The sequence below is a fragment of the Mesocricetus auratus genome, unplaced genomic scaffold, assembly GCF_017639785.1.
Source record: "Mesocricetus auratus isolate SY011 unplaced genomic scaffold, BCM_Maur_2.0 Super-Scaffold_100022, whole genome shotgun sequence".
NCBI classification, from domain to species: domain Eukaryota; kingdom Metazoa; phylum Chordata; class Mammalia; order Rodentia; family Cricetidae; genus Mesocricetus; species Mesocricetus auratus.
This window is the reverse complement of record NW_024429203.1, coordinates 35,974,458-36,002,443: the sequence shown is the minus strand read 5'-3', so window position 1 is coordinate 36,002,443 and position 27,986 is coordinate 35,974,458. Positions and strand designations below refer to the sequence as shown.

Sequence of the window (27,986 nt, the reverse complement as noted above, 5' to 3'; positions counted from 1 at the left end):
TGTTGTCCGAAAATCTTATTTTTATTTAAGCACAAAAATTGAGACATGACATATACATTTGTACATGGAGGAAAATACCAGAAAGTTAACAAAACCCTGGTGGCTGTCATTACCATTCAGTGGCTCTAGGGATAAATGGGATGACAGCATGAGGGTAGCCTCAGGAGGGCCCCAGTTCCCAGAGGCAGGAGGCTGGCCATCTTGGTGAACTCCTGCAGCACTAACACAGCACAGAGTTCAGGTTTCAACAGTGACCTAAGTGTCACTTTAGTGACACACCTGTGGAGTCTCCAGCACAAGTGGAAAGGGACCTAGACTCCACTGTGGGTATGGGAGAAACCCTCCGAAAGATGGCTCAGCAGTCCTGCCTGCAGGACACAGCTCTGGTCTGACATCCTCCAGCCACCCTAAGAGTTGTAAGAGGTGAGTATTGCTGAAGATGGGGCAGGAATAAGGCTAAGGCGGAGAGGCAGAATCCCTCAGGAGGGCAGAAGCCAAAACAAACCGGTCAAATGACACCCACCCTCTCAGCAGACTACCAGAGGGTGGGCAGGACAATTTGAAGGACTGTTTTCAGTCCCTCTAGATCCCCAAGTCCCAACCAACCTCACTCAGAAGCCTGAAGAGAAGGGCTAGCCTTCATTTCAGAGGGCACAAGGTGCTATTCCACCACGGGACAGAGCAGGCATAGAGGGGCATGGCTATTGTGAGGCACATGTGGGGTCCACCTGAGGCATCATTTGAGGAGCATCTCTGTGCATCACCCAGAACACAGCTCACCTAAAGTGGAGCCCTGGGGAGGCTTATGAAGCCTAAGCATGAAAAGGTGAGACTGTGGAGGCCCCAATACAGGTCAAGCCTGCAGAGGGAGGAGTTGTGTCCAGGGTGCCTGTGGAAAATTCCTGGTACAGCGAACCCAGGCCCACCAATGATCCTGTGTGGGATGTGAACACGCATGCACGTGAGTACATTTGTTTTCAGGGGAAGCAGCCCCACTGCTTCCAGATAAAATCCTACCGTCAGAAAATCCACCATTAGAAAAGGAAAGACAGCTTTGTTATTTTTTTCTTTTCCCTTGTCCCTGTCCCTTCCTCCCCTTCCCTATGTGGAAGGGACCCTGACTACTGACTACTGAGGAAGGAACAGGAACAAGACAAAATCCCTGCCAGGTCTGTGCTGGACATAAGCACTATATAAGGCACCCACGGAAAGTGCAGCTCAGAGGGCAGGTGAGAGAAGACGCTGGGGTGAGGGAAGGAGAGTCAGGAAGATTAATTCCCCTGGAAGGTTCCTCGGGCAGCAGATGAGGCAGCATTGCGGAAGGTTCTATTGCTGAAGATGCCCTGGGAAAACTCTTCCTGAGCCTGCTGGAAGCTGGCTCCTGTTCGGCGGTAGAAGGCATGTACCTGGGGAACAAGGCTGGAGTGAGAATTGCCCAGAGCAATCACAGCCATCAGAGTATGCTCCCAAAGGGGTTCACCAAGAGTTCAACCCTGTCTGGGTGCTTACCAGGAGCTTTGGACAAAGGTGTTGGGCTCCTGAGGACTTCACCCAGGAGAGATGGACCTTTTACTTGTGTTTGCTGGGAGCTCACACCCTACTTACCCGCTGCAGGAGGAAGAGTGAGAGCCCAGCACAGAGGGTAAAGAAGCCAGCCACTACCATCATGATGATGGACACAGGTAAGGGCCCATCGTGCAGTGTAGACAGGGCTGCGAGCCAACCACTACAAAAGGAGAAGCCAGAGGTGAGGTAAGATTGAGTCTCAGAAGCTCCCACGAGGAGCACTTCTCCCAGATGGCTGTGTCCTGGCCGTCACCTGGGCATCTCCCTGCAGCCCAGGGAAGCTTGTGCTTCAGTGACCTTCCTCTGTGAAAGACCAGGGTGTGAGCACCGAGAGGCCCACACCGCTCCAACATGATCTCTCCTGAAGTCTCAGAGGTGGACTCACACGGAAATCTGGCCCAGGGAGGTCAAGAAAGGAGACTGACAACTGTCTTGTCAGGATCAGCCCAAGGGTCAGTGTATGTTGCTGACTGAGGGTGGGCACAGGGAAGACACTGGCTCTACACAGAGGATTCTGGGGAGCAGAGCACTGGCCAGCCTGCTGCCTTTACCTTGTCACCTCAGCTTCCCCACAGCTTCAGTGGCCTTAGCTGTAAAGGGATTTTTCTCAGTGCTGCCTGAGTTCAAAACTTACAACAAAGCTACAGTAATCAAAACAGTGTGGGAACAGCATGAAGACAGAGCAATGCCACAGGCTTCTGAGACCAGATATACCTATTTTTTTTTTTTTTTTTGGTTTTTCGAGACAGGGTTTCTCTATGGCTTTGGAGGCTGTCCTGGAACTCGCTCTGTAGACCAGGCTGGCCTCGAACTCACAGAGATCCACCTGCCTCTGCCTCCCGAGTGCTGGGATTAAAGGTGTGCGCCACCACCGCCCGGCCAGATATACCTATTTTTAAAAATGATTTTTTTGCTGGGTGTTGGTGGTGCACGCCTTTAATCCCAGCACTCGGGAGGCAGAGGCAGGCGGATCTCTGTGAGTTTGAGACCACGCTCGACCGACAGCCTCCAAAACAGAGAAACCCTGTCTCGTAAAACCAAAATAAATAAATAAAGTAATTAATTAAAAAAATAAAAATTAAAAAAAAATTTTAAATTTTTTCTGTGCATTGTTGTGTCTGTGTGAGGGTGACAGATCCTCTGAAACTGGAGTTACAGACAGATGGGAGCTGCCATGTGGCTGCTGGGAATTGAACCCAGGTGCTCTGGAAAAGCAGCAGTGTTCTTAACCACTGAGCCATCCCTCCTACCCCAGTCTAACTTTTTTTTTTTAAATAAAGGTGCTAAAACCAAAGGGGGGGGGCAATGAGATGGTTCAGTGGGCACAGGTACTTGACGCCAAGTTTGGTAATTGAGTTTGATACTTGAGACCTACATGGGAGAAGGGAAGATTTTATCCTTGGACCTTCACATCATGTCCTGGCACACGTGCCCCCCACCCTGATAAATAAAAGGAATAAAAAAAAGGTTTTAACATCCCAAAGGGGAACTCACAGTCTCTACAAATGGTACTGGGACACCTGGTTCTTACTTCAATTATATATTAAAATCCACTCAAAATAGGGCAAAGATTTAATTGTAAGAGTGGAGGCTATAAAACTCTTTGAAAAGCCGGGCAGGGTGGCACACAGCTTTAGTCTCAGTACTCAGAAGGCAGAGGCAGGAAAATATAAGTCCTAGGACCACCTGATCTACATAGGGAGCCCCAGGACAGCAAGGGCCATGTCTCAAAGTAACAAAAACAAACTCTTAGAACAAAACAGAAGTAACTTGCCATGACCTTGAATTTGCTGATGGTTTAAGTGTGACACCAAAAGCACAAGCAACAATAGAAAATTACAGCACCAGAGAAACCTGGTTTACCCAGTAAAGCGACTTGCCACCAACCCTGACATGAGCTTGATCCCTAGAACCCACATGCTGGAAGGAAAGAACTGACTCTCACATGTGGGTCCCTGCACACATGTACATGTACACTAAAGGAAAATCAAAACCTTTTGTGTATTAAAGCTGAGTGCTGTGGCTTTATACCTGTAATCTCAGCAATTGGGAGGCAGACTTATTTTCCAAAAAAAAAAAAAAAGAAAAGAAAAAGAAAGAAAAAGGAGAGCTTGGTAAAGTGCTTGCAGCATAAGCTTGAAGACTTGAATTTAGAACCCCAGAACCCATATAAAAAGCCTAGGCTTATAATCCAGGCAGCACTAGGAAGGCAGAGACAGGCGGATCCCTGAAGTCCGCTGGTTTAACTAGCCTTTTCTGCAAACTTCAGGCTAATGAGAGGTGGCAAAATGACTCAGCAGGTAAAGGTGCGGGCTGCCAAGTCTGATAACCTGAGTTCAATCCTGGAACCCAAGTGGCAGACAGAAGAGTCCTCCAAGTTATCATCTGATCTCTATCTGGACTCACGCATTACACACACACACACACACACACACACACACACACATACACACACACACACACACACATACACACACACACACACAGAGAGAGAGAGAGAGAGAGAGAGAGAGAGAGAGAGAGAGAGAGAGAGTGAGAGAGAGAGAGAGAGAGAGAGAGAGAGAGAGAGAGAGAGAGAGAGAGAGAGAGAGAGAGAGAGAGAGAGAGAGAGAGAGAGAGAGAGAGAGAGTAAAAAAGTAAGAAAGTAGCAAGGTGGATGGTGCTTGAAGAACGACCCTGTCTTCCACACAGAGGAGTACATACATACGCTCCCCACATGAACTCTTGCATACATGCACATACACATTCACAAAGAGAAAATACAATGGTCGCAGGTCTATGGGAAGGCAAGAACAGGCAGGAGCCAGCAGAGCTCACTGAGTGCAAGACAGCGAGGGCAGGGCCAGCAGCAGACGTCAAAACTCCACGTTCCCAGTCCAGGGTGCACACAGCAGTTATTAATCATAGCACGCCCCACCCCGTCACCACTTTTTAATTTGTCTGTTGATTTGAGATACCATCTCACTATGAACCCTGGCTGGCCTAGATCTTGTTATACAGACCAAGGTGGCCTCAAATGAAGAGATCCATCCTCCTTTGCCCTCCTGAGTGCTAGTATTAAATGCATGAGCCACCAGGCCCAGCTCATTTGTTTTTTGAGACAGAGTTTTTCTATGTATTCCAGGCTGGCCCGGAACTTACTACATAGCTTAGGCTGACCTTGAACTTTCAATCTTCCCGCCTCATCTCCCAAGTGCTGGGATTACAGACATGGGCCATCCACACTTGGCCAATCTAGCTTTCCTAACAACATCCAGTTTAGATGAAACTGGATGAAACTGGACCACACGTCAAAAGAGTCCAGATTGGAACAGCAGACTGAGAAGGAAGCAGGCGGCAGTGAGCTCAGGCTCACAATGCTACTGCAGCCAGCCCTCTCCCCACACTCTGGACTTGCTAACTGCTATAGGGAAGGGACCAAAATCGTGACACCCTTCTAGGCTCATGCTCTCAGCCCTATGCCAGCATGACCTCTTTACAATGTTCCCTGTGTGCTGGGCTAGAAAGGAAAACGTCAGCCACCAGCTTTTCTTTTGGAAATTAATTCTGAACTGAGACTAAGTTAGCCAAAACACTCAAGCCAGCTACAAGCTCCAGAACGGCAAGCCACCTCTCCAAGGAGACAGGCCCCATCTCCTACAGTCACAAAGCCCTGAGAGAAAAAGTAAAATGGAAGCTAAGGATGTAGCTTGCCTAGCAAGAGGCCCTAGATTCCATTCCAAGTGCTACATAAAACAAACAAAACAAACAGATCGGGCTGGAAAGATGGCTCAGATGTTAAGAGCACTGGCAGCTCTTCCAGAGGTCCTGAGTTCAATTCCCAACACCCAGGCTCACAACCATCTGTTGAAAACCTCAATACACCTCCCCCCTTTTTGAGACTCAGAACGTTGCCTCAGTGGAAAATTCCCCAAGGTCCCTTCCCCTAGACAGGGAACAAGGTCAAATTAAAAAGAACATCTGGTCCAGAGTGGACACCAGCAGGCTGTTAAGATAAGTTTAATCTTGACCTTGTGGTTTCTCCAGGAAGGATGAGTTATGCCCGAGTTCTTACAATACCCCTATTGCTTGCCCAGATCTGCACCTACAGTAGCTCCACTTCTTACAATACCCCTATTACTTTGCTTGCCAAAAGTATGTATATAAAAAGAAAACTGTCCTAAAGCTCAGCGTGTTCAGTTAGCTAAGGCTGCTGAATTGCTCACAGACGCCTGTGTAAAAAATAAACCTCTTGCGGTTTGCATCCAACTGTCTGGTTATTGAGCTCAGGACGTCACCGGGGTATTCAGCCTGAAGCCTGATAATCTCAGGTCTTTCACTGTAATGAGATCTGACATCCTCTTCTGGCCTGCAGGCATACATGTAAACAGAACACTGTATATATAATAAATAAATCTTAAAAACAAACAGGTACAGCTTGGAGGCAGAATGACAAGAAGTTTAAGGTCATGTTGGAATAACAGTGAGTTTGAGGGAGGTAAAGGGCTTCAAAGGCTAGGGCATCCATCAGTCCCTAGGAGGATGCTGCAGGAGAAAAACAAGAAGTTTCCATACAGTGCCAGACACAGCCCAAAGTGACATGGTGGCTCACACCTGAAATCTCAGCTCTCTGGAGGCAGACAAGAAGATCACCATGAATTTGAGGCCACCCTGTGCAATATGTTAAGTCCCAGGCCAGAGTGAGACTCATCTACACACTACAGAATGTAGATAACAAGGAAAGACAGTAGCTACTGTAAAATAATGGGAAGCTGGAGTGTGGCTGGGGACAGCATTTCCTAGCATGTGCAAGGTTCTGGGTCTGACACCTAGAACCACAAAAAAGAAAAAGATGACTAGGAAAGAGGTGTTGCATAGAATTTCCTCAGAGATTGAAACATTCTATCCTATAGGAATCTCAAGCAGGAAGGTAAACAATTCAAAATAGCTTCAGGAAGTCCCTGAAACTGACCAGATTCACTAAGCCCCTCTCTGCCAGAGTAAGTGATAAAAGCTGAGAGACTTCTTTGCTGAAGGAAGCTGAGCTGCAAAGAACACTCTGAGACCAGGCCAGATGCCTACCAGTGATTTAGACAGAATTTCTTGAAAAGAACACTCAACTTATGGGACCGCCTGCAGGCTATGCAGTGTACTCCAGGTTCCCAGCTTTGTGGACTGTCACCTATGCTATGGTGGCTTTGGTGATGCAGCTGTCTTTGAGTTATTTCTGCTCCGGTAAGTACCCCTCACCATATCCTTGTAAATAACCTTAATAAAACGTATTGGTTCACCAAGTTAGGCTTTGGTGGCATCAGTACTTTGTTCTGCAGTGGGTTCCCTATCTGGGGCGAGCAGATGTGTGTGTTGTGTCTCCCTAGGAGATGCTTCATCACACAACAGAGAACCAAGGCAGATCATAAGGTACCCTCCACCCTTTCTCCACCATGGTTGAACAGGCTCTCTAGGAGCTAGGAAATGGCAAGGAAGTTGAACCCTCAGGTCTTACCTGGTCCCCAAGTTAGGCAAGCCAATCATCTGGATGAAGTAGATCCCTATTTGACAAAAAAATACAAAGAAGAACACGAAGAAGCTGAAAGAATTGTCAGACCTGTGGAGAGAGAAAGAAGTGAAATCACAAGAGGTCTTGGGGCCAATGAGATGGTTCAGTAGGGGAAGGTGCTTGCTGCCAAGCCCGATGTTCTATGTTCAATCCTGGAGCCCGAAGGATGAAAGGAGACAACTCTCACAAGCTGTGCTTTGACATATGTATGTGCACTGTGGCCTGTATGTATATGTGAATGTACACACACATACCAAAACCCAAACCAAAAAAGGGCTAGAGAGATGGCTCAACGGTTTAGAGCACTAGTTAGTTGCTCTTCCAGAGAACCTGGGTTTGCTTCCCAGGATCCACATGGTGGTTCACAACTGTCTTAACTCCAACGCCCTCTTCTGGCCTCTGCATGTATATGACACACAGATATTCATGCAGGCAAAACACTGATACAATCTTTAAAACTAGCCGGGTGTTGGTGGCGCACGCCTTTAATCCCAGCACTTGGGAGGCAGAGGCAGGCGGATCTCTGTGAGTTCGAGACCAGCCTGGTCTACAGAGCGAGTTCCAGGACAGCCTCCAAAGCCACAGAGAAACCCTGTCTCGAAAAACCAAAAAAAAAAAAAAAAATCTTTAAAACTGCCCCCAACAAGCCGGGCGGTGGTGGCGCACGCCTTTAATCCCAGCACTCGGGAGGCAGAGGCAGGCGGATCTCTGTGAGTTCGAGGCCGGGCTGGACCGATAGCCTCCAAAACAATACAGAGAAACCCTGTCTCGTAAAACCAAAAAAAAAAAAAAAAAAAAACTGCCCCCAACAGACACACACACACACATACACACACACACACACTGTAGACATCAGTGGAAGAAAGGCTATCTGTGGAGTAGCAAGCTGGTTAAGAGTCCTCAAGAGGGGCTGGAGAGATGGCTCAGAGGTTAAGAGCACTGCTTGCTCTTCCAGAGGTCCTGAGTTCAATTCCCAGCAACCACATGGTGGCTCACAACCATCTGTATTGATGCCTTCTTCTGGCCTGCAGGCATACATGCAGACAGAACACTGAATACATAACAAATAATAAATCTTTAAAAAAAAAAGTCCTCAAGAATTAAGTACGTCCACTAGTGTGCTGTTTTGTTTTAGTTACAGACAAAAGGTTTCCTAAAGTCCAGGATGGTCTCTTAATTCCCTATATAACCTTCAACTAATGACCTTCCTTTCTACACTCTCAAATGCTGGGAGTACAGGCCTGTGCCACTAGACCTAGTTTTATGTGGAGCTGTAATGGAGCCCAGGCTTTGCACGTGGTAGGCAAGCACTCTGTCAACTGAGCCCCATCCCTGGCTTTGACCACTGCATCCTTGCGAATCAGCATACTGTGGAAATTCAGGGTCTGCCTGAGACTCCCAGCCCTAAAAGCATCGAGCATGAAGTATAATTCCAAATCCCCAGGGGGTCTTAGAGACACATCCATTTATGCTCCCAGAGCTAGCTTACATATTGGCAACAGGTGCTGGGATCATAAAGATGAGTCACAGATAGCATCTGACATCCGAAGGACAGCACCACCAGCCTCAGAATGATGCTCCCTCATCACAGCAACTGAGTCCCCTACCCACCAGCAAGTCTGCCCAGGAACAGTACAGCAGTGGGGGGGGGGGGTGTTCCCAGTCACACATTTGCCTGTGTTTATTCATGGACAGGCCTCTAGCAAATCTCACTTATAGGCTAGGCTGAGGTAAACAGCTCTTAATTTGTCTACTCTGACTCAGAGAGAAAAGGAAAGCCATTTTCCTACCACTAGGACTGTGATGGGGCCCAGAGCTTGTACTAGCTCCACTTACCTGAAAGCCTTGTAGATTGGTCGGTACCAACAAAGGAAGGCACAGGGGGTGAAGATCACAAACCAAAGGATGGAGAGGCCAAAGGCTGTTCCATTAGCGGCATTACTTGTGAACCAGGCCAGGCATGCAAGCAGGTTTAGAAACAGTGTCACTGAATGCACTGGGAAGGGGCAAGGAGAGAAAAGTGACCCAAGGTGGCTGGAGGACTGGTGCCCACAGAGCAAGCCCCTCCCTAGAAAAGAGGGAGGCTGCAAAGATAGTAGGGGATGTCAGTCTACACTTAGGCAAGCTTAGCTTCCAGTCCTGGTTCTCTGGAACCTCACACCAGGGACCAGGCTTTCTTAGGAAGATCTAGGTTTCAGGGACAGGCATGGTGAGGTGCAGACCCAGGGATAATCCTCAGGGAATGAAATAACCCTTTCTTAAAGGCCCACAATGGAGCTGCACAGTTTTTTTCATCACTGCTGGAACTAGAGGCCTGTGAGGGGAGGCCTTCACCCAAGTGGAGCCTCTCAGTATGGTGAGCTCTATAGGAACACAGAAGTCTCTGGTTAGTCCCCTCTCCCTTTCAAGGTAGTCTAGCTGGCCCTCTTAGGCAGGTTCCCAGACAAGACATAACGAACCTCTCCATGTCAGCCCAAACACAGGGAAGGATAGAGTGGGTGAGAGGTCTTGACCCCAGGGAGCAAAGCCCAAAGTAAACACAGGGATCTCGGGACATTGCCAATACACCCTGGAACTCACACATCCAGAGATAGTAAAGCATCTTGCATATCCGCTGGTAGTCAGCAGGGATCTCCGTGGAGAAGTCCTGATAGAAGCAAGGCTTGACCGGGCACCATGAGGGTAGGGGCGGCCAGTTGTTGTCTCTCACTGTATAAAAAGGGTTCAGCCTCATCAGTGGCATGGAGGAGAGCACACACTGGCCCAGTTTATAGGCAAAGAAGAGCTTGCAGAGGTGCCCCTGCAAAGAGTTCAGGAGTTTCGGGGCTTCGTGGAACATGAAGTGAGTTAAAAGAGGGACCCAGAGAGATACCCACAAGTTCACTCCAAGATAATGAAGTCCAACTATATTAGAGCTAAATATCCTAATCAGTTGTTCTCAACCTTCCTAATGCTGCAACCCTTTAATACAGTTCCTCATGTTGTGGTGACCCACCAATCATAAAATTATTTTCATTGCTACTTCATAACTATAATTTTGCTACTGTTGTGAGTCATAAGTACATGGTTTTCTGATGGTCTTAAGTGACTCCTGTGAAAGGGTCTTTCAACCCAAAGGGGTCACAACACACAGGTTGAGAACCAGTGACGTAAACAATGTGTTTGTTTCTTTCAAGACAGTGATATAGCTCTGGCTGTCCTTCAATGTGGACCAGGCTGGCCTCAAACTTACAGAGATCTGCCTGCTTTTATCTCTTGAATGCTGGAATTAAAAGGGTGAGCTAGCACATGCCTTTTAAACTATTTTTTTATTAATGATCAACTCATAAGCAGGACAACCAGGGTTGTCATCATAATCATGTATAGGATGATTATCCTCCAAGTCAAGCAACCATCATCTTGGGGAGTTCAGCCTCGCCCTCTAGCAAACTTATTACCCCAGCTGGGTTTGTTGACCATTTACTTCCCCTCATGGGGGGTCAGGTACCCCTAATTTGAGTATCCACACTCCCTTATACATGTTGTTGCAATTCTGCTTTAATTCCACATGGTCTTGGGGAGGAGCTAGAGTCTACAGGGAAGGGGGCTCCATCAACACCACTACAGGGAAGTCCTCATTCCTGCTGGGTAAGACTTTCCAGGGACATCCTGTTGGAGGAGGAGCACCCACACCCCTCTAAGTAACCCCTCACCCATGCCCTGTAAGGAAGCCCATGAAACTCATTGGTTCTGCAGAGTGAAGTTTGTCATTGGGACCTTGTTTATGTCCCCTTCTTTTTTTTTTTTTTTTTTTTTTGGTTTTTCGAAACAGGGTTTCTATGTGGCTTTGGAGGCTGTCCTGGAATCGGCTCTGTAGACCAGGCTGGCCTCGAACTCACAGAGATCCACCTGCCTCTGCCTCCCGAGTGCTGGGATTAAAGACGTGCACCACCAACACCTGGCTTTTATGTCCCCTTCTAAGGAAGAAATTTTAGCATGGAACTCTCGGCCCAGGGAATCAAAGAGTTTCAGAGCCGGGAAGGAATGTAAAAATCACCCACACCTGTCAGGCCTATTCTACTGGTCTCCTAGCTTCTGCCTCACTGCCCTCTAACCCAGACCCAGCACCTTTCCTTCCTTTTGTTGGGTGCAGTCTTGCTGTATTAGAGCCTTGGCTGGCTTGGAACTTGGAGTAATCTTCCTGCCTCTGCCTTGCACATGCTAGGTTTACAGATATTGCCACTATGCTGAGCTCCCCAAACCAATATGCTTCCAAAATGACAGCCTTGCAAGATCCCCCACGAAGATAGCTCAGAGCACTCCTTGTGCCAGGGAGAGCAGGCTAGACCCCAACAGTCTGCTTTACCATGTAAGTTCGCCGCAGTGTTCTGCAACTCTCGCTCCTTGCGTTCCAGCTCAGCGGCTTTCCTGTCTAATTCTTCCTGCTGCCGGAGCAGGCCTGCTTGGGCTGCAGCTGCAACAGCCTAGAGAGAACAGGAGCGGGGAACAGCCAGAAATGAGAAAGGAACAGTGCTAGCCCAGGCAGGCCAGCAGAGGCACTTCACCCAGGCAGGAAGACCTAGCAGGTAGTCTCAAAGGCAGTCCTGCTCAATAAAGTGCCTTGGGTTCTAAGGAATACCATGCCAAGTGCCTAGTGACCCACTGCCTACTTCTGACCCCTTAGTCCTTGCCAAGACTCTCCACTTCCTCCCCCTCCCCCATGGCTTGTCTAGTCCCCATACTGTAATCCAGACTAAGTTGAAGTATATTGTCCTTTGGGTAACAGCAAAGGGGAAAGACCTCACAGGAGCCCAGCCTGAAGCCAGAAACCCAGAGACCCGAAGCTAAAGGGAAGAACCCAAAGCATGTGTACAAAGTGGAAACAATGCTAAGCTGCCAGCGGCAAACAGGGAGAATGTGAGGCAGGCCACGACACCAGAGCCTCAGTAACTCACACCAAAGCAGCCTCCCTCCCTACTCTGCCCAAGGAGCTGCCTCCCAGGCCCACCTGAACAATGTCTGGCCATGCCCTGGGGACAGTCCATGATGTATGGCCCTTCTCTGCCTGACTTTCATGGCATGCAGGGGCCAAGGCAGAGCAGAGCCTTCTAATGAGGCAGCTCAGGGACTCTCAGGTGAGGCTGAGTAGAACTGGGCCCATGGTCCTGCTCCTGCTGCTGCCACCACTGTTGGCCCCATCTTCCTCCTGAAGAATGAGACTATGGTCCTCTCTGAGGGATCAGGCAGTACACTGGCATCTCACAGGATGACAACTAGGCACGTGTATACACATACACATTCTACCAAAACTGTTCTCCAGAGAGCCAAGGTTGCCTCTGGGGGGTGAACTTCAGACACTGGGATTAGAATTGACCATACAGTGTCACACTGAGGGTCCTAGGTTCATCTCCCTGTGCCATCACTGGAACAGAGGCAGGGAGGGTCTCTGCATCCCATCACCCTGCACGTAGGGACCATGTCATTTCACAGGGTCCTAGGACCCAGCCTGCGGGCTCCAGGTGCCCAGCCCACCCTCTTGCTCATCTACACTAGGCCTACCTTCGGAAGCTTTCGCATGTAGCTGTCCCTGGGAATACTATCTCCTCCTAGTAGCATCTGCCTCTCTGAGGGCTCACCCGCTGCCAGGAATCGGGCAGGCAGAAACTTGCTGGCCTGCCTAAGCAGGAGCTGCAATACACAACTCCACTGTGGGCCATGCTCACCAGGGCAGTGAGAAGCCTGGGGTGGGGGTGGGGGCGGGGAAGTGACTGAGGCTGGCATCAGGACAAGCAGACAAGGTTCACCAGACTCAGTGACAAGACAATGCCAATAGGATAGAAGGCAGGAATAATGAGGTTGAAAAAGAGAGTGGCCAGGGATGCAGGTTGGTGACAGAGTGTTAGTGAGGACCTGGATTTGATTGACAGTGCCACAAACTAAAAAACAAAGAGACAGAGTCTGGGCCCTAAGAAGGACCTGGAGTGGCCAACAGGCCAGATGCTCTCTGCAGACACCACGGGGCCCAGCCCGGTGAGTAGTGCTTACTTCAAGAGTGGGGGTGGGGCCACAGGTTGGCTCCAAAGAAATTCACAAGCCACCTCAGGGGTGAAGGCCCTTGGCTGCCCCCAACCCTATGGGTTCAACTATGGACCTGGGTGATTCTCACTTGCACAGGAGAAGCCAAAGAACTCTCAACCTGTACCTGAGGCGTTGGCTGTGCTGGCTCCACTGAGGGCTGGAGAACTGCTGGCTGGGAGGGCCCAGGAACTTGTGTGACAGGAACTGTTGTTGCTGCATTTGTCTGTGTGGGACAAAGGAGGGAAGTGAGTGGGTTCTACCGGTGGCAAACCCCCAGTGAGGGGCCTGATGCGGGCTCTCTTCTGCAGGTTTCTGGCCAATAAGGCTTAGGTTTGGAGGACAGTAACCTCTAACCCTCACCCCTACCCCACATTCCTGGTCTTGTGGGATACAAGGCTTTCTGGCATTGCCCTATAAGAGAGGCCCACGTCACAGAACCAACAGGAGAACTTCAGTGACTTCTGGCAATGTCTCCATTCTTACCTTACCCCAAGTCCACACTCAGACTGTCCCCCTGAGGATATTAACTTCTGCAGGGCCGTTCTTCTCTGCCACGTTCCTTGCCCCAGACACCTTGGCACCTCCCACTAACACACATGCCACCACCTCCCAGAAGACTGCACGACTAAGAGAAAGGACAAAGTCACCAACCTCTGAGAAGGGATTGAATTCAGCCAGGCCACCCTGAGGGGCATTGGTCAGCTGGGTCACAGAGGGATCCTGGGAAGGAGAAAAAGAAGCATTAGCTGTTGACCAGGGGTCAGGACAATCCTCATGGCTCAGTGTGGTAGCGTGTGTCTGTGATCTCAGCCCTCTGGAGGCCAAAGCAGGAGGATTAGGAACAAAAGAGTTCTAGGCCAGCCTGGGCTTACATAGTGAGTTCCACGCCAGGCAGGGTTACAGAATGAGAGAATGAGATCTTGTCTCATCCTGCGTTTCCATCCTCTTGCTCCCACCCTCCTCTTTGCCCTTTAGGTGACAAGCACAGCTTGTTTTCATCCTGCCTCTCCATGGCAGGTACCCACCCCATCCTGGTCTTGCTCCACGGCCATGCAGAAACTCTGGGAGGGACAGCTATGAGAGAGGCCACCGTGCAACTTGCTGGAGTCTCTACAGTCTGTTCCCAGACCTGCACTTTGTTTTGTATTTCAAGACAAGGGTTTCATATACCTCAGGTCAGTCTTAAATTGTAAAGACCAGGATGGCCTTATCTCCTGATCCTCATGATTCCATCCCAGATGCTGGGATTATAGGTGTGTACCACCACATCTGCTCTACCGACTCAATTCTTAAATACAGTGTTGCAGACAGAAGGCAAGCCCCTCGGTTCATAGGTATGGAAAGACACTGGTCATGGTGAAGTGTTGGGAGCTGGCTTCCTAGTCTGAAACTTAACAGAGCTAAGTATCAGTACCGAATATGTTCTCTGGTTTTTCTATACAGTAGTTCTGTCTTCCCACTGGGACCACCAGTTCCTAGAGTAGAGCTGTGTCTCACCACCCCCAGTGCCACACCCTGAGTGGATCACCAGCTGGGTCATGGGTCTCTAGACAGCCTCATTTTAGGGACCCTGCACCTCCTTCCAGTCTCCTCCACCAGACTGCATCCTGTCTGTTCCACACCCACCTCGGCTTTGGTGACTCCTGCAACTCAGAGAAAGTGACAATGTGAGGTTCTGGTGGTCACCAAAACTCATGGGGATTGGTCCTGAGGTTATTTTCACCAGCAGTCATCTCTGAGAACCAGCCAGCCTGCAGGGAGGCTTTGGCCCAGGATCTGCCCCCTTTCAAAGCCAGCAGATACCTGCCCCTGCAAGCAAGCCCAAGTCACTGAAACCAGACCCACCAGTCAAGGAACCGGCTACTACTGTCTGTCACCACAGGACATAGGAACCAAGGGGCAGCTCAGGTAGCAGATTCAGCAGCTGGCCCACACACCTAGCTAAGGTGTGCAAGTTTAATAGGCAGCTTGAAGCTCAAGGCAAGATTCCATTTCTATCACAGTAACAGTCAATCAGCAGATTCTTGAGGTAGGATAGAGATGGGAGTGACTATGCTGTCCACACTGATTCTCCCCCTCCCCTTCTTCTTCTAACGTCTGCAAGGTGTGGCTCATCCTAACTGGCTTGTCCCTACCCTTGAGCTGAGTGTGCTCTGCAGCTGGGGCATCTAGGGCTGGTCCACCTTCAGGCTCCTTGAGGGTTGGTGAGGGGCCTATGGCAGAGCAGTGCCACAGGAACAGTTGGGAAAATGCCATACTGTAGCGCTTCCTTTCCCCAAAGCACTGCCTCAGGCTACGGGACCTGCAGCACAACAGTGGTCCAAGAACTTGGAGGCTGCTTGCCTGGGCACAATGAGCTAAAACACTATGACATATGGGTACTTCTCATGTAAGGAAATCTGGGAGCTGTGGGCAGCTTCAAGAGAGGCTGAGCTTAGGTGAGGACAGGGAGGGAGGGAGAACTAAGGGAAGGTGACATTTTCTGAGTGTCTACTATGTGCCAGGCTCACCGCATAATGACATTACTGTGAATTCTAGTCACCCAGAATTGATCACCGTGTCACGGCACCAGAAGGTGCTATCAGCCGTTTTCATCTTGCTTTTATTTATTTTTGAGAGGCATATGTCATATTGCCTTACAGAATCTAGTACCTACAGACCCCTTAACCCTACCCTGAGACAAGAATCCCTCTGTGTAGCTCAGCATGTCCTGGAACTCAGTATTGTTTACCAGACTGGCTGTGAACTCAGACCTTCCACTGTGACCTCTCCAGAGCTGGGATTACAGGTATATGCAACCACACCCAGCTCCATAGTGACCTGGAGTCTCTCCTTTGTGTCTATAATGTATTAATGGGCAGACAAGGAGACTGTCACCAAAGCCTGAGTTTGATCCTTGAAACCTACAAGGTGAAAGGAGAGAAGGAACCTGAGTTGTCCCTGACCTCCACACATGCAGATACATACACATAAAGGGAGGGAAGAGAAGGAGGGAAGGACGTAAGCAAGCATTCATTATATTCCATTCTGTAAAGACTTGAAAAAGATACAATGGTCAGCTACTTTTTCTTTCTTTTTTTTTTTTTTTTTTTTAAGCTTTTTGAGACAGGGTTTCTCTGTGGCTTTGGAGACTGTCCTGGAACTTGTTCTGTAGACCAGGCTGGCCTCGAACTCACAGAAATCTGCCTGCCTCTACCTCCCGTGTGCTGGGATTAAAGGCGTGCGCCACCAACGCCCGGCAAAGTGGTCTGCTTTTATGTTTTATGGCTCTACGGAAAAAGGCAACCACGAACTTCCTCATATAACCTTCACCACAGCCATATGAGAGACAAGTACACCTGATGTAGACGGGAAAGGCCAGGCTCAGTGTGGGATCGTAGCTATTGAAGATTACTAGAGCAGGAGGGTGGAGATGGCTCACTGGTTGGAAGTACCTGATGCTCTTCCAGAAGGCTCACATTCGATTCCAAGCACCAACATGGTGGCTCACAGCCATCTGTAACTCCTGTTCTAGGTGATTTGAAACCCTCTTTGGACTCCTCAGGTCACATACACATGGTACACAGGCATACACACAGGCAAAACACCCACGTATATTTTAAAAAAAAGGTCTCAGAGTAGTGTCTGAGCTAGACTCTGAATCCAGGTCTGACTCTAGGGACAGTAAGCCTGAGACTGCAATGCTAGGACAAATAGAAGGTTATTGATCACTGTGTGGCTAAAGAATGAACAAGGGCTTCCTTACTGAGCTTCTAAGAGTAGGATGTTGGGCACATCTTTTCCTGTAAGGACCACACCGATGAAGCCAGGCGGTGGAGGCCTTTAATCCCAGCACTTGGGAGGCCTTGGCAGATCTCAGTGAATTCAAGGCCAGCCTGGTCTACAAGAGCTAGTTTCAGGGCAGCCAGGACTGTTACACAGAGAAACACTGTTTCAAAAAAACAAACAAGCCTGCCGTTGGTGGCTCACGCCTTTAATCCCAGCACTCGGGAGGCAGAGGCAGGTGGATCTCTGTGAGTTCGAGACCAGCCTGGACTACCAAGCGAGTTCCAGGACAGCCTCCAAAGCCACAGAGAAACCCTGTCTCGAAAAACCAAAAAAAACAAACAAACAAACAAAAAAAAAAACAAGCAAAACCAAAAATCAGATGTGGACCATGAGCTTTCACTCCAAGTCACAAAATGAAGTTACTAGCATCAACTTTTCCCACTCAAGAGCACAAGCCCACCTTCAATCCCATCACTCAGGAGGCAGAGTCAAGCGGATCTCTGTGAGTTTGAGGCCAGCCTGGTCTACAGAGCGAGTTCCAGGATAGCCTCCAAAACAATACAGAGAAACCCTGTCTGGAAAAAAACAAAAACAAAACAAACAAACAAAAAAAGCACAAGGCTCTTACTTAAGTCAAGCAGTTACTTAAAAGGATGGTAAGATCTAAGTTTCACCGACACAGAAGTAACCTAAACTCCCCTCAGCTGTTCAGACTGGAACAACACCTTTTACTGAATTTATGAGAGGGGAGAAAAGCTCCTAAAGTTAATTCTTTACATTCAGTAAACAGTTGAGGAACACGCTGAGATAAGAGGACACAGCTCCTTCCCTCTAGTTCCCTTCACAGTATGGTGGACTAGTAACTGAGACAAGTTGACACATGCCAAGAGCACGCTGGGACAAGGTACTGAGTGATTGACAGGAGGGACAGGAGATCCCTCAGAGGGCTGGGAAGAGGGTGGGTGGGATGGTTAGCTTTAATCATGAACTTGCTTCAACCTTATAATCATCTGGGAACAGTCTCAACTAGAGACTGTTCACATTGAGTTGGTTTGTGGGTTTGTCTGTGGGAAGTTATCTTAATTGATATGGGAAGCCCCAAACCACTGTGGGTGGTTCCATTCCCTAGGCAGTGGGGCGGGGGGGGGGATCCTGAAATATGTAAGAGTAGAGAAATTAAAAGCAAGCAAGTGAGCATATACGCATCACATGCTCTTTGATCTTAACTGCAGGTGTGAAGCCTAGCTGTTTGAAGTTCCTGTGTTAACTTCCCCATAATGTTGAACTGTAATGGTGGAATTATAAATTGAAATAAACCCCATTCCCCCCTAAGTTGCTCTTTGCCAGGGTATTTTATCACAACAGAACTGAAACTAGACTAGTGGGGTTTCCAAAAGAAAGGAGGAAGGCACGCAAAGGCTAAGACAGCAAGGCCAGCAGCAGGTAAGAGGAGTATTTCCATGCAGCTGGGTGTGAGGGCCCTGGGAGAAGCATGGCTTGGTTGTGGCTTACAAGGACCCCTTTCCTGGTTTGGAAGGATATCTCTTTCCATGTGTTTCATATTTCCTGATTAGCTCTGAGCCTCACTGACCTCCCTGCTTTCCGCCCACAAGCTCCTGGTATGGGACTGTTCCAGGCTCCAAAAAAGCACATTAAACACCTCAGGTCTGGCAGAGTAGTGCAGACGTGTAATTCCAGCATCATGAGGCTAGAAGGAAGACCACCATAAGCCACCCTAGGCTACCTACCTAGTGAGTTTTAAGTCAGTCTAAGCTACACGGTAAGACCCTGTCCCAAAACAAAACAAAATAGCCTTAAAGTCACACCAAAAGGTTTCACTATATAAATCCAAGTTAGTTTTGTTAGGCCGACAGAAAACACATCAAAAGAACATTGCAACAAGACTGTGAAGTATGGTGACCTCTTTTCAGTCTTCCAAATTTTATATATTGTGATAATGACACTTTTACCTAAAACACAAGGGCTGGAGGAGGGTCATGTTGCCAAAAAGGTTAGGGATGTAACTCCTTTCGGTAGAATGCTCGCTTAGCAAGCACGAAGCCCTTGGTTTGATCTTCAGCACAGCATAAGCTGGGCAGGATGGCACACATCTGTAATCTCAGCACTCCAGTGGAAACAGGATGAGCAGAAGTTCAAGGTACACACCATTAATCCCAAATGCAGTCTATGGATTTGAGGCCAGCCTGGTTTATATAGTGAGTTCTGGGCCAGCCAAGATCATACAATGAGATGCTTTCTCAAAAAGCAAACACACACAGGCCCATCATAGTGTTACATGGCTGTAACCCCAGCACTTAGGGGACTGAAGCAGGGAGATTTGCCTCGAATTTGAGGCCAGCTTTGGCTAGAAGATGGTAACAAAATCATATCTCAAAGGAGGTGGGGGGGCAAGCACTTGAGAACCTAGGCAAACCCTGGGCCTTCTTCCTGTCCCTGGTAATGATGTCCAGAGAGGTCTACAAAGCACAAGGAACTTCTTGGTCCCGTATCTGAGGCCCTTTAGGCCCTGAAACACCTCCTATAGCAGGTCTATCTTCAACTTGTACGACTTGCTTTCTCCTCCCAATTCTTCTTATCCATTCCCTACACAAACCATTCCATGAAATGCTGAGGTGGGACCATCAAGAAAAAGCCTTGTTCTTGCTCCTGGAAGAAACAGTACAGAGAATCAAACCTGATCAACACTGAGCCCAGGGAAGAGTAAAGGCAGCAGTGTCACATGGGAGTTGGGAGTGTCAAGATAGGTGTTCCTTAGCTGGCATGAGTCTGTAAGCTTTAAAAAGAATATGCTGTGCCCTGTGAATGAGAAGGCTGTACTTGGGTATTTTGCTTGGCTAGTTTTCTTTTTTTAGAGACAGGGTCTCACTGTGTAGCCCTGCTGGCCTCCAAATCATAGGATCTGCTTTCCTCTGCTTTTCTGCTGGGGTTAAAGGTATGCACCACCACATTTGGCTTAGTTTTCTTCAGTTTGCTTAGTTTTCATTTACTTCTTTCTTTTCCCCATCTCCCCTTCCCTCCTCTCCCGCCTTCCTTCTTTCTAATTTGAGGACGACCCTGGTCTTCTGGTTCTCTTGCCTCTACCATCCAAGTGTTGAATTATAAGCTTGTGCCACCACACCCAGCCTGGAAGAAGGTCATGACGGCTTAGAGGTGAGAGTGTAATGAGAAAACAGCCTGGAGTATGAGGAAACCAGCCTGACAAGGGGAAGGCCAGACTGGAGCAGTTAGGACTTGACCTCGGTGGCAGGGAGATGCAGCCACAGGAATCTGAGCAGGACATATATACCATGACCATTCTGGTCATCAAGAGGGGCATGCAATATTCAGGAAGGACAATGTCAGGTCACAACTGCTGGCCTGAGTGGGTTAAACTACAGGGCAGCAGCTTGGGATGGAGGAGTCAGGGACTCCAGAGACCTGGGGGAGATGTCACGGGTTCAGCAAGCGTTCAGCAACTCAAAGTTGGTTACAATGGAAAGGTTGCCAGCAGACTGTTTTTTCAGACTGTGTGGGAAGGGAGAGGACCTCTGCAGATTCTGGACCACACCAGGTGATGTCTGTGGAGTAGATCTATCTGGCTGGCACGTCTAGAAAGGTGTGGATGGATGGATGCTGGAAACATTTAAAGCTTGAGAGTCAGCTGAGGACTAGAGCTACACAGCTAGGATGTATGGGTGAGGATGCTATTCTGAGGCTACTGAGGCGGAGGCAGAAGAGTGAGAACCAGGCCCAAGACAGCACTCAGAAATACTAAATGGAGGAGACAGGAAATGAAAACAGACTGAGATAAGCCAAAGTTATCAGTCAGAGAGATCCTGGAGAGAGTCAAGCCAGGCAAGTGTGTGTCACACAAGCAGCAGACAGCTCCACAGGTTCACAGAGAGGTCAGGTACGGGGTGTAGTAGACAGGTACTGGGTATGGTCATATTGCCTGCAATCTCAGTACTCAGGAGGTAGAGGCAGAAGGATCAGGAGTTCAAGTTCATCTTTGGCTCCAAGTTGAGGTCCAGGCCAGCCTGGTCTAATTGAGACATTGTCTTATGGAAAAACCAACCAATTAGTGACAACAACAAAGTCAGGCATGGTGGCACATGACTCTTGGAAGGCAGGTGGATTTCTGCAAGTTCTAGGACAGCCTGGTCTACACTGAGCTCCAGGCCAGCTAGGAATAGCTGTTTCAAAACAAACAAAAAACAATTGCTTTGGGACCATGGCCATGCAGCTGTTCAATCTGCCCACTTTTCTGAGTCCTAATGCAGAAAAGCCGAACTTCCTTTTCCTTCTTTTCTTTCTTTCAAATACTGGCCCTCTGTCCCAGCACAACTTCCCTCCCTGCCCTCATCCTACCCACAGAGTACTGTCCTTGGCCATGAGCATTACCTCAGCTCTGCCAGCCATGGACCACATGCTCATTTACCGTGCTCTCTGGCACTAGCAGGTGGAATGGCAGGGCTGCTGGTGTGTCTAAAGGTGTGAGCAATTCAGGGGCATGTGATGGTCCTGGGCACGCCTTGCAATGTGGACACCACCCTTCTCTGAGTGAGTCTATCCTGGTTAAATATTACCATCCTATGAACAAATGATAATCCTATGCAGAGTGATTCCAAAGAAAATTTAACAGAAGTGTAGAGAAAATTTAGCAGAAGGTCATCAGAATCTCCAGCCAAGTTCTTTTTTTTTGTTTGTTTGTTTTGTTTTTTTTCCGATTTTTATGAGAGACAGAGTTTCTCTGTATTGTTTTGGAGGCTGTCCTGGAACTCACACTGTAGAACAGGCTGGCCCGAACTCATAGAGATCCACCTGCCTCTGCCTCCCAAGTGCTGGGATTAAAGGCATGTGCCACCAACGACAGGCTCCAGCCAATTTCTAACACCCCTCCTGGCTCCAGGTACTAAGCATAAAGGTAGGACACCTTCATCTGGGAACCCACCTGGAGGTGGCAATAAGTTGTGAAACTCTTGCCATTTTCAATTTTTTTTCTTAAAAGAAATTTAAAGATTTATTTTTATTTCATGTGTACTGGTATTTTACCCCGATGTATGTCTGTGTACCATGTGTATGCCTGACCCCTTTGAAGGCCAAAAGAGGGTGTTGCATTCCCTGGAGCTAAGGTTAAAACAGATGTGAGTTGACACTGAGTGCTAGGAATCAAACCAAGGTCTGGAGAGCAGTGGGTCTCCAGACCCACTTTCAAATTTCTTAAGACAATGCTCCTGCCTGTTCTACAGTAACTTCTACCAGGTCCTTAAACTGGTGCACACCTGGAATCCCAGCACTCTGGAAATGGAGGCAGGAAGATTAGGAGTTTAAGGACAGCCTCAGTTACACAGCAAGCTTGAGGCCAGCCTGGGATGACACCTTAACCCAAAAAGAAGGAAGATAATATCAGGTCTCTTTGTGATTCTGAGAATCCCCAAATCTGACAAGTTAGAGCTGACCCTTTCAGGGTAGTGGCACAGGCCTTAGTGTCGTGTAACTGTTCACAAAAATCATATTTCTGTCACCATCTCCCACTGGAGAGAAATGTTTTGCATCCCTGGGAAGCAACCACAGTACTGAGATTATCTTTAAACTGCAAGGAGGCAATGTGTGAAACGAGAGATGGTGTGAACTGGCAACTCCAAGCCCTGAAAGACGTCCTCTGTTCAGCATCACCATCCCTTCCACACCCCCTCCGAAACCAGCCTCCTCTGCTGTAATCTGGCAGAATGCTCGGAGGCAAGCAGCCCTGGCATTTGCTTGGGTGGTCCGATTTTTAGTGGGCTGCTTGGGTGGGGGGTGGATAATACAATGATGCCTCTTTTTAGTTTTCCACCTCTGCATCACTCAACAAGACTCATGAGAAACATCTGTGAACAGACAACCTGAACTCATTCCAGTGCAGGGACCCAAATATCCAGAATTAACAGAGGAACCAAGGTGCAGCCGATGGAGGTTGTGAAATCACTAAGGCCTGACTTGCAGCTTCCTGCTTCCTCCTATGAGTTTGGTAAGCCTCTGCCACACTCTGGAGACTTCACTTTCCACTTAGAACTCTTTTTTGGCAGGATGTTTTTCTAATAATTTCAATTATATCAATTTGCAAGGAAAAGGTTGATGGAAGCCTGTGATTACAATTTGAGGCGGAGGAAACTGGGGCTTCATAAAGAAGCTGGATAATAGACTGGGGAGATGGTTATCAGTAAATGGCTGTCTTTGCATGTGTGAAAACCTGAGCCGGATACCCAGAACTCCCTTTTTATTTCAAGTGGACTCACCTTTTTTTTTAATGTGCATTGGTGTTTTGCCTGTATGAGGATGTCAGATACCCCAGAACTAGAGTTACAGACAGTTGTGAGCTGCCATGTAGGTCCTGGGAATTGAACCCTGGCCCTGTGCTTTTAGCTACTGAGCCATCTCTCCAGCCCCCAGAACTCCCTTTTTAAAACTTTTTTGAGAGGGTCTCACTGAATATCCCTGGCTGGCCTGACACTCACTCTGTAGACCAGGCTGGCCTCAAACTCCCAGGGACTGCTAGCCTCTGCCTCCACAGTTCTAGGATTAAAGGCATGACAGCACACCTGGCCAGAACTCATTTTAAAAAACAAAATGAGCAGGGCGGGGCGGTGGTGGCTCATGCCTTTAGTCCCAACACTCAGGAGGCAGAGGCAGGTGGATCTTTGTGAGTTTGAAAACAGCCTGGTCTACAGAGTTCCAGGACAGCCTCCAAAACAATACAGAAAAACCCTGTCTTGGAAAACCAAAAAAAAAAAAAAAAAAAAAAAAAGCCAAAAGTAGGGGCTGGAGTGGTTAACAATACTTGCTATTCTCCCCAGTTCCTAGCACCCATATCAGATGACTCACAACTACCTGTTAACAGCTCCAGGGGACCTAATGCCTTACATAGCTCCAGGATTTCTTTGTGACTTTGGAGCCTGTCCTGGAACTCTCTCTGTAGACCAGGCTGGTCTTGAACTCACAGAGATCTGCCTGCCTCTGCCTCCCAGTGCTGGGATTACAGGTGTGCGCCACCACTGCCCGGCTAGTGGCTTTTTTGAGTGTGAGCAGAAACAGAGTTTTGTGGTTAAGTAACTTTGAGAATGCTGGGTCAAATATCTTCATTGTAGAGTTTCTCAGGGCCTTAACTAAACTGGCAAGCCTTGTCAATCTTCAAAAGAAATGTAATAGGAAAGGATTTCTCAATCCTACCTGAACATAGAACACAGAGCACCCTAGAAAATTCAAAACATGATTGGGTGGTGGTGGTTCATGCCTTTAATCCCAGCACTTGGGAGGCAGAGGCAGGCAGATCTCTATGAGTTCGGGCCAGCCTGTTCTACAGAGTGAGTTCCAGGACAGTCAGGGCTGTCTCGAAAAACCAAAAAAAAAAAAAAAAAAAAAAAAAAAAGAAGAAGAAGAAAAGTTCAAAACACACTGTCTTAAAATATTGCCTTAAAAACCCTATAAAGGGAGGAGCTGGAAAGACACCTCAGTAGTTAAGAGCACTGCCTACTCTTCCAGTCATGTGGATTCAATACTCACAACCAACATGGCAGCTCACAACTATCTGTAACTCTAAGTCCAGTTCTCCCTCACACAGACATACATGCAGGTCAAGCAGCAATGCTCATTAAACAAACAACAACAACAAGCCAGGTGGTGGTACAGGTCTTTAGTCTGAGCACTCAGGAGGCAGAGGCAAGAGGATTACTGCAAGTTTCCAGGCCAGCCAGGGCTACATAGCAAGAACCTGTCTCAAAAAGAAAAAAAAAAAAAAAAGTAAAAAAGTGACAACACCACAGCCTTTCCTTAGCTGACCTAAAGAGTAACCCCGTAATAGAAATGCATGAGATTGAAAAGTCTTTTAAAACATGTGGGCAGTGAGACCCAGGTCTCAATTCCCTGGGATGCTAATTCCGACACGCTGCTGCTGCTCTAGCATGGCTCAGCCTCAGTCTCGGCTTCTGTAAAGCTGAACTGAAGATGTTAGAACAGACTTCCAAGAACATTTACAGTCCTCTGTCAGCCAAAATAGTAAGGATATTTTTACAGTCCACCATTATACGGTATGACCAAAATAAAAAATTGTTCTCCAGACTGACTTAGGTGTGACAATTTGAGTCTGTCACCTCTCCACCTGCTCCTCTGGAGCTATGAGCCAACACCCTGTGTAAACGAAACTGGGTTCACACCTAGTCATCCAAGGACTGCACCCTCCCAATGCCCTACCCCGGCAATACAGCACACACATCCTAAAGGAAGGGAGGGCAGCTCTGACCAGAAGGCGCTCCAGGCAACAGATGCAAGGCTGCTTCTCCTCCTCATACAGCTTTCTGCCAAGAATGGAAAGCCATTCCAATATGAGGGAGAGCCTATCACACAGTCAGCTGAGCTCTCTTCTTCCCACACAGGATTCCCCCCCAGATGTTGCCGGTTTGCTGGCCAACAGCTGCTTCCTGCCCTACCTTATTCTGAGGCTGCCTGAACAAACTGTCTTACTTGCATGCAGTGCAGAAGTTACTTTCTGTTACTTCTAAAGTTACTCTCACACTTTGCTCAATCATTTCCACCAGAGATGCACTTTAAGACTTTCAAGGAGCAACTGTTAATACAGGGCAGAAGAATCCTGCCCACTGCTGACTCTGGAGAAGATTCTGCTGCAGTGTTGGACAGCTGACTGACCCTGACAGCAGCAAACAATTTATTATTCTGACAGAATAAAACTGAGCAAAGGAACATCTTTGCACACCACATATTCCAAAAAGCTATCAGATCCTTGCTATATATATAAAACCCAAACCCCAGTATCAAAGGAGTTTGCACGAGACATTAGCAGCACAAATTCAAATATTCACTCAATAAAGACAAACTGTTTGGCTTACAAAAGAGACAAGGTCCTACAAAGTCTCTGTCAAGAAACATTAATGTAAGAAGAATATTCTAAATTCCCCAGTGTAAAAAGGAATGAACTACCAAAATCTGCCTGAGGGTTCCTATCAGCTAGGTCACCTTGAGAGAGAAGCAGAACATTTCCACTCTCAACCTTTGGGAGGTAGAGGAAAGACTCCAAGCTCAAGACCAGCATGTGACACAGAGGGAGTTCAGGGCCAGTCTGTGTGACATTATGCTCAGTGGTAGTGGATTTGCCTACCATGTGCAAAGTCATAGTTCAATTCCCACCACTGCAAAACTTCAACACAACAACTAATTCGACTCTCCCGACTGCATAGCCACCTAGTTCAGGGCGCCTTCGCTTCCAATCTTAGGAGGATCCATGGTGGAAAAGCTCACATGACTTCTCCAACACCCGCAGAAAACTTTGAAGTTGCAGATGACCAAAATAAAATGAGTTCGTGTGCTTGGTGACATACTGACACAGGAGAAACAGCTGGGCTCATAAATCACTAGTCAGCACCAGCACCCTCCTCTCAAACTGGTTTTGGGCAGACATGAAAGAAGAAGTAAAAAGTGCCTTCACGCTGACGAGTTCCTGTCTTTCAGCGTAGACTAGGGGGCATCCCTGTGTTCTGCACTCAAAGGTTTTGGCTTTAAGTTTCAAAGACTGTTGTATTCTTGAATGTTCCAAAGGTCAAGCCAGGAACCACCCATGAAGATTTGCCAAACCAGTGTACCTTGTGTTCCAAGCTCCTTCGCTACCACCCCACCCTACCTCACCCCACCCCACCCCTGCAACCCTCTCTCCTGTGGCCCAAATTCACTCCAAACAAAGGCCTTAGCCAACATGTGGAATCTTGACCCAGGCCACTTTCTGTCTTGGGCTCTCCTCCTACCCTCCCTCAGCCTTCTTTTCTTGATAAACACAGGGGATCTCCTGTACTTTAGATACTTGCTTCGCTACTGCTGCATAAGGTTATCTCCACCCCACTAGACTTGTACTTCCTCAATATGTTTCATTCTAAGATGACTCAAGACAGGTAGATTCCCAAGACTGCAGAAATGTCACAGCCACATTTTCCTTCTCTTCCTGACTCTAGGTCACCTCTCCAAAGGTAAGAACGTGCCTGCTGCCCCTTTCACCAGCAGTGTCCAGTCAGAGCGGCTACACCGGGGGTGCTGGAGGAGCCCTCTTCTTTCCTTGCTGCAGCGCCCCGCCCCCTTGCCGCAGTTCCACCTGTTGCAAACTCCCGCCCCCATACAAACTATGATAGGCCAGCCTTCATGATCCATTCTCCCATTGGGCAGGTCACCCGTCCCTCCTACGCCACGTCCCCCGGCTTTGGCGAAAGAGGCCCAGGCCGCGGCCTTTGGCCCCAGAGAGATCTGAGAGTTGGGGGCTCTACCTGGAAGGGGTTTACATCCACTGGGTCCGCGAAGGGGTTAGTGTCGAAGGCCGACATGGTGATCGGAGGCCAGCGGGCGATCTCCGCGAGCGCTACTGCCTTCGGTCACTCAGAGACCCAGCAGCACTCAGTGTAGAACCTCCACTTCCGGGAGCGAGGCAGCCGTTCTGGCGCAGGCGTAGGGCCCTCTGTGGGGGCGTGGCTCTGAACGTCACAGAGGTCCGCTCCGCCCCCTGCCCAGCCTACTAGAAAGTGATGGATAAGCGTTCTGTTTCCATCCACTTACTATTTTTAGCCTGTCAAGGTGTTGGAGGTGGAACCCAGGGCCTCGCAAATGACAGACAAGCGCTGTAGCCCTGAGCTACACCCCCAGCCCTTAAACTCACTTCCTCCTCCTGTGCAGGATGTCTTCTCATGCCTTCCTTCCAATTTGTGTTTATTCTGAGCTTCCAAAAGTGGGACTGGCAGGAAACTCCATGCATTCCTAGGGAGCAAAATTGGGAAGTTCGGCAAGTCCCGGAGCAAAATGACAAGGGTGCTATGTCAGTCAGAGGAGTTCTTTGAAGAACTGTGCTCCAGGACAAAGTTGGAAGACCGTGCACCAGTACCTGCCATAGATGAACCCCCACATCTTTTTAGGCCCCACCCTCCTTGTCCAAGTTCCAGGCCAGCCTGGTCTACAGAGCAAGTTCCAGGACAGCCAAAACTGTTACACAGAGAATTCCTGTCTCAAAACAAACAAAATGGGGTGGGCT

At 48.4% G+C, this 27,986-nt stretch overlaps 1 protein-coding gene across 2 annotated transcripts; it reads right to left on the bottom strand.

Annotated features, from left to right (window-relative positions):
* Nucleotides 1-2: 2 nt before the first annotated feature.
* On the bottom strand, nt 3-27,408 carry Scamp2 (secretory carrier membrane protein 2). Of its 2 annotated transcripts, XM_040729687.1 has the most exons (10): nt 27,232-27,408; nt 13,814-13,882; nt 13,287-13,385; nt 12,644-12,772; nt 11,451-11,568; nt 9,686-9,814; nt 8,942-9,101; nt 7,052-7,153; nt 1,606-1,726; nt 3-1,406 (listed from the first exon to the last, which is right to left on the bottom strand). In XM_040729687.1, the coding sequence occupies exons 1-10, from the start codon at nt 27,286-27,288 to the stop codon at nt 1,272-1,274; spliced, it is 1,119 nt and encodes a 372-aa protein (XP_040585621.1). In that variant the 5' UTR covers nt 27,289-27,408; the 3' UTR covers nt 3-1,271. The 2 variants fall into 2 exon arrangements, with proteins under 2 accessions (XP_040585621.1, XP_005069647.1); XM_005069590.4 differs by lacking the exon at nt 12,644-12,772 and having other exon boundaries at nt 27,232-27,406.
* Nucleotides 27,409-27,986: the final 578 nt, after the last annotated feature.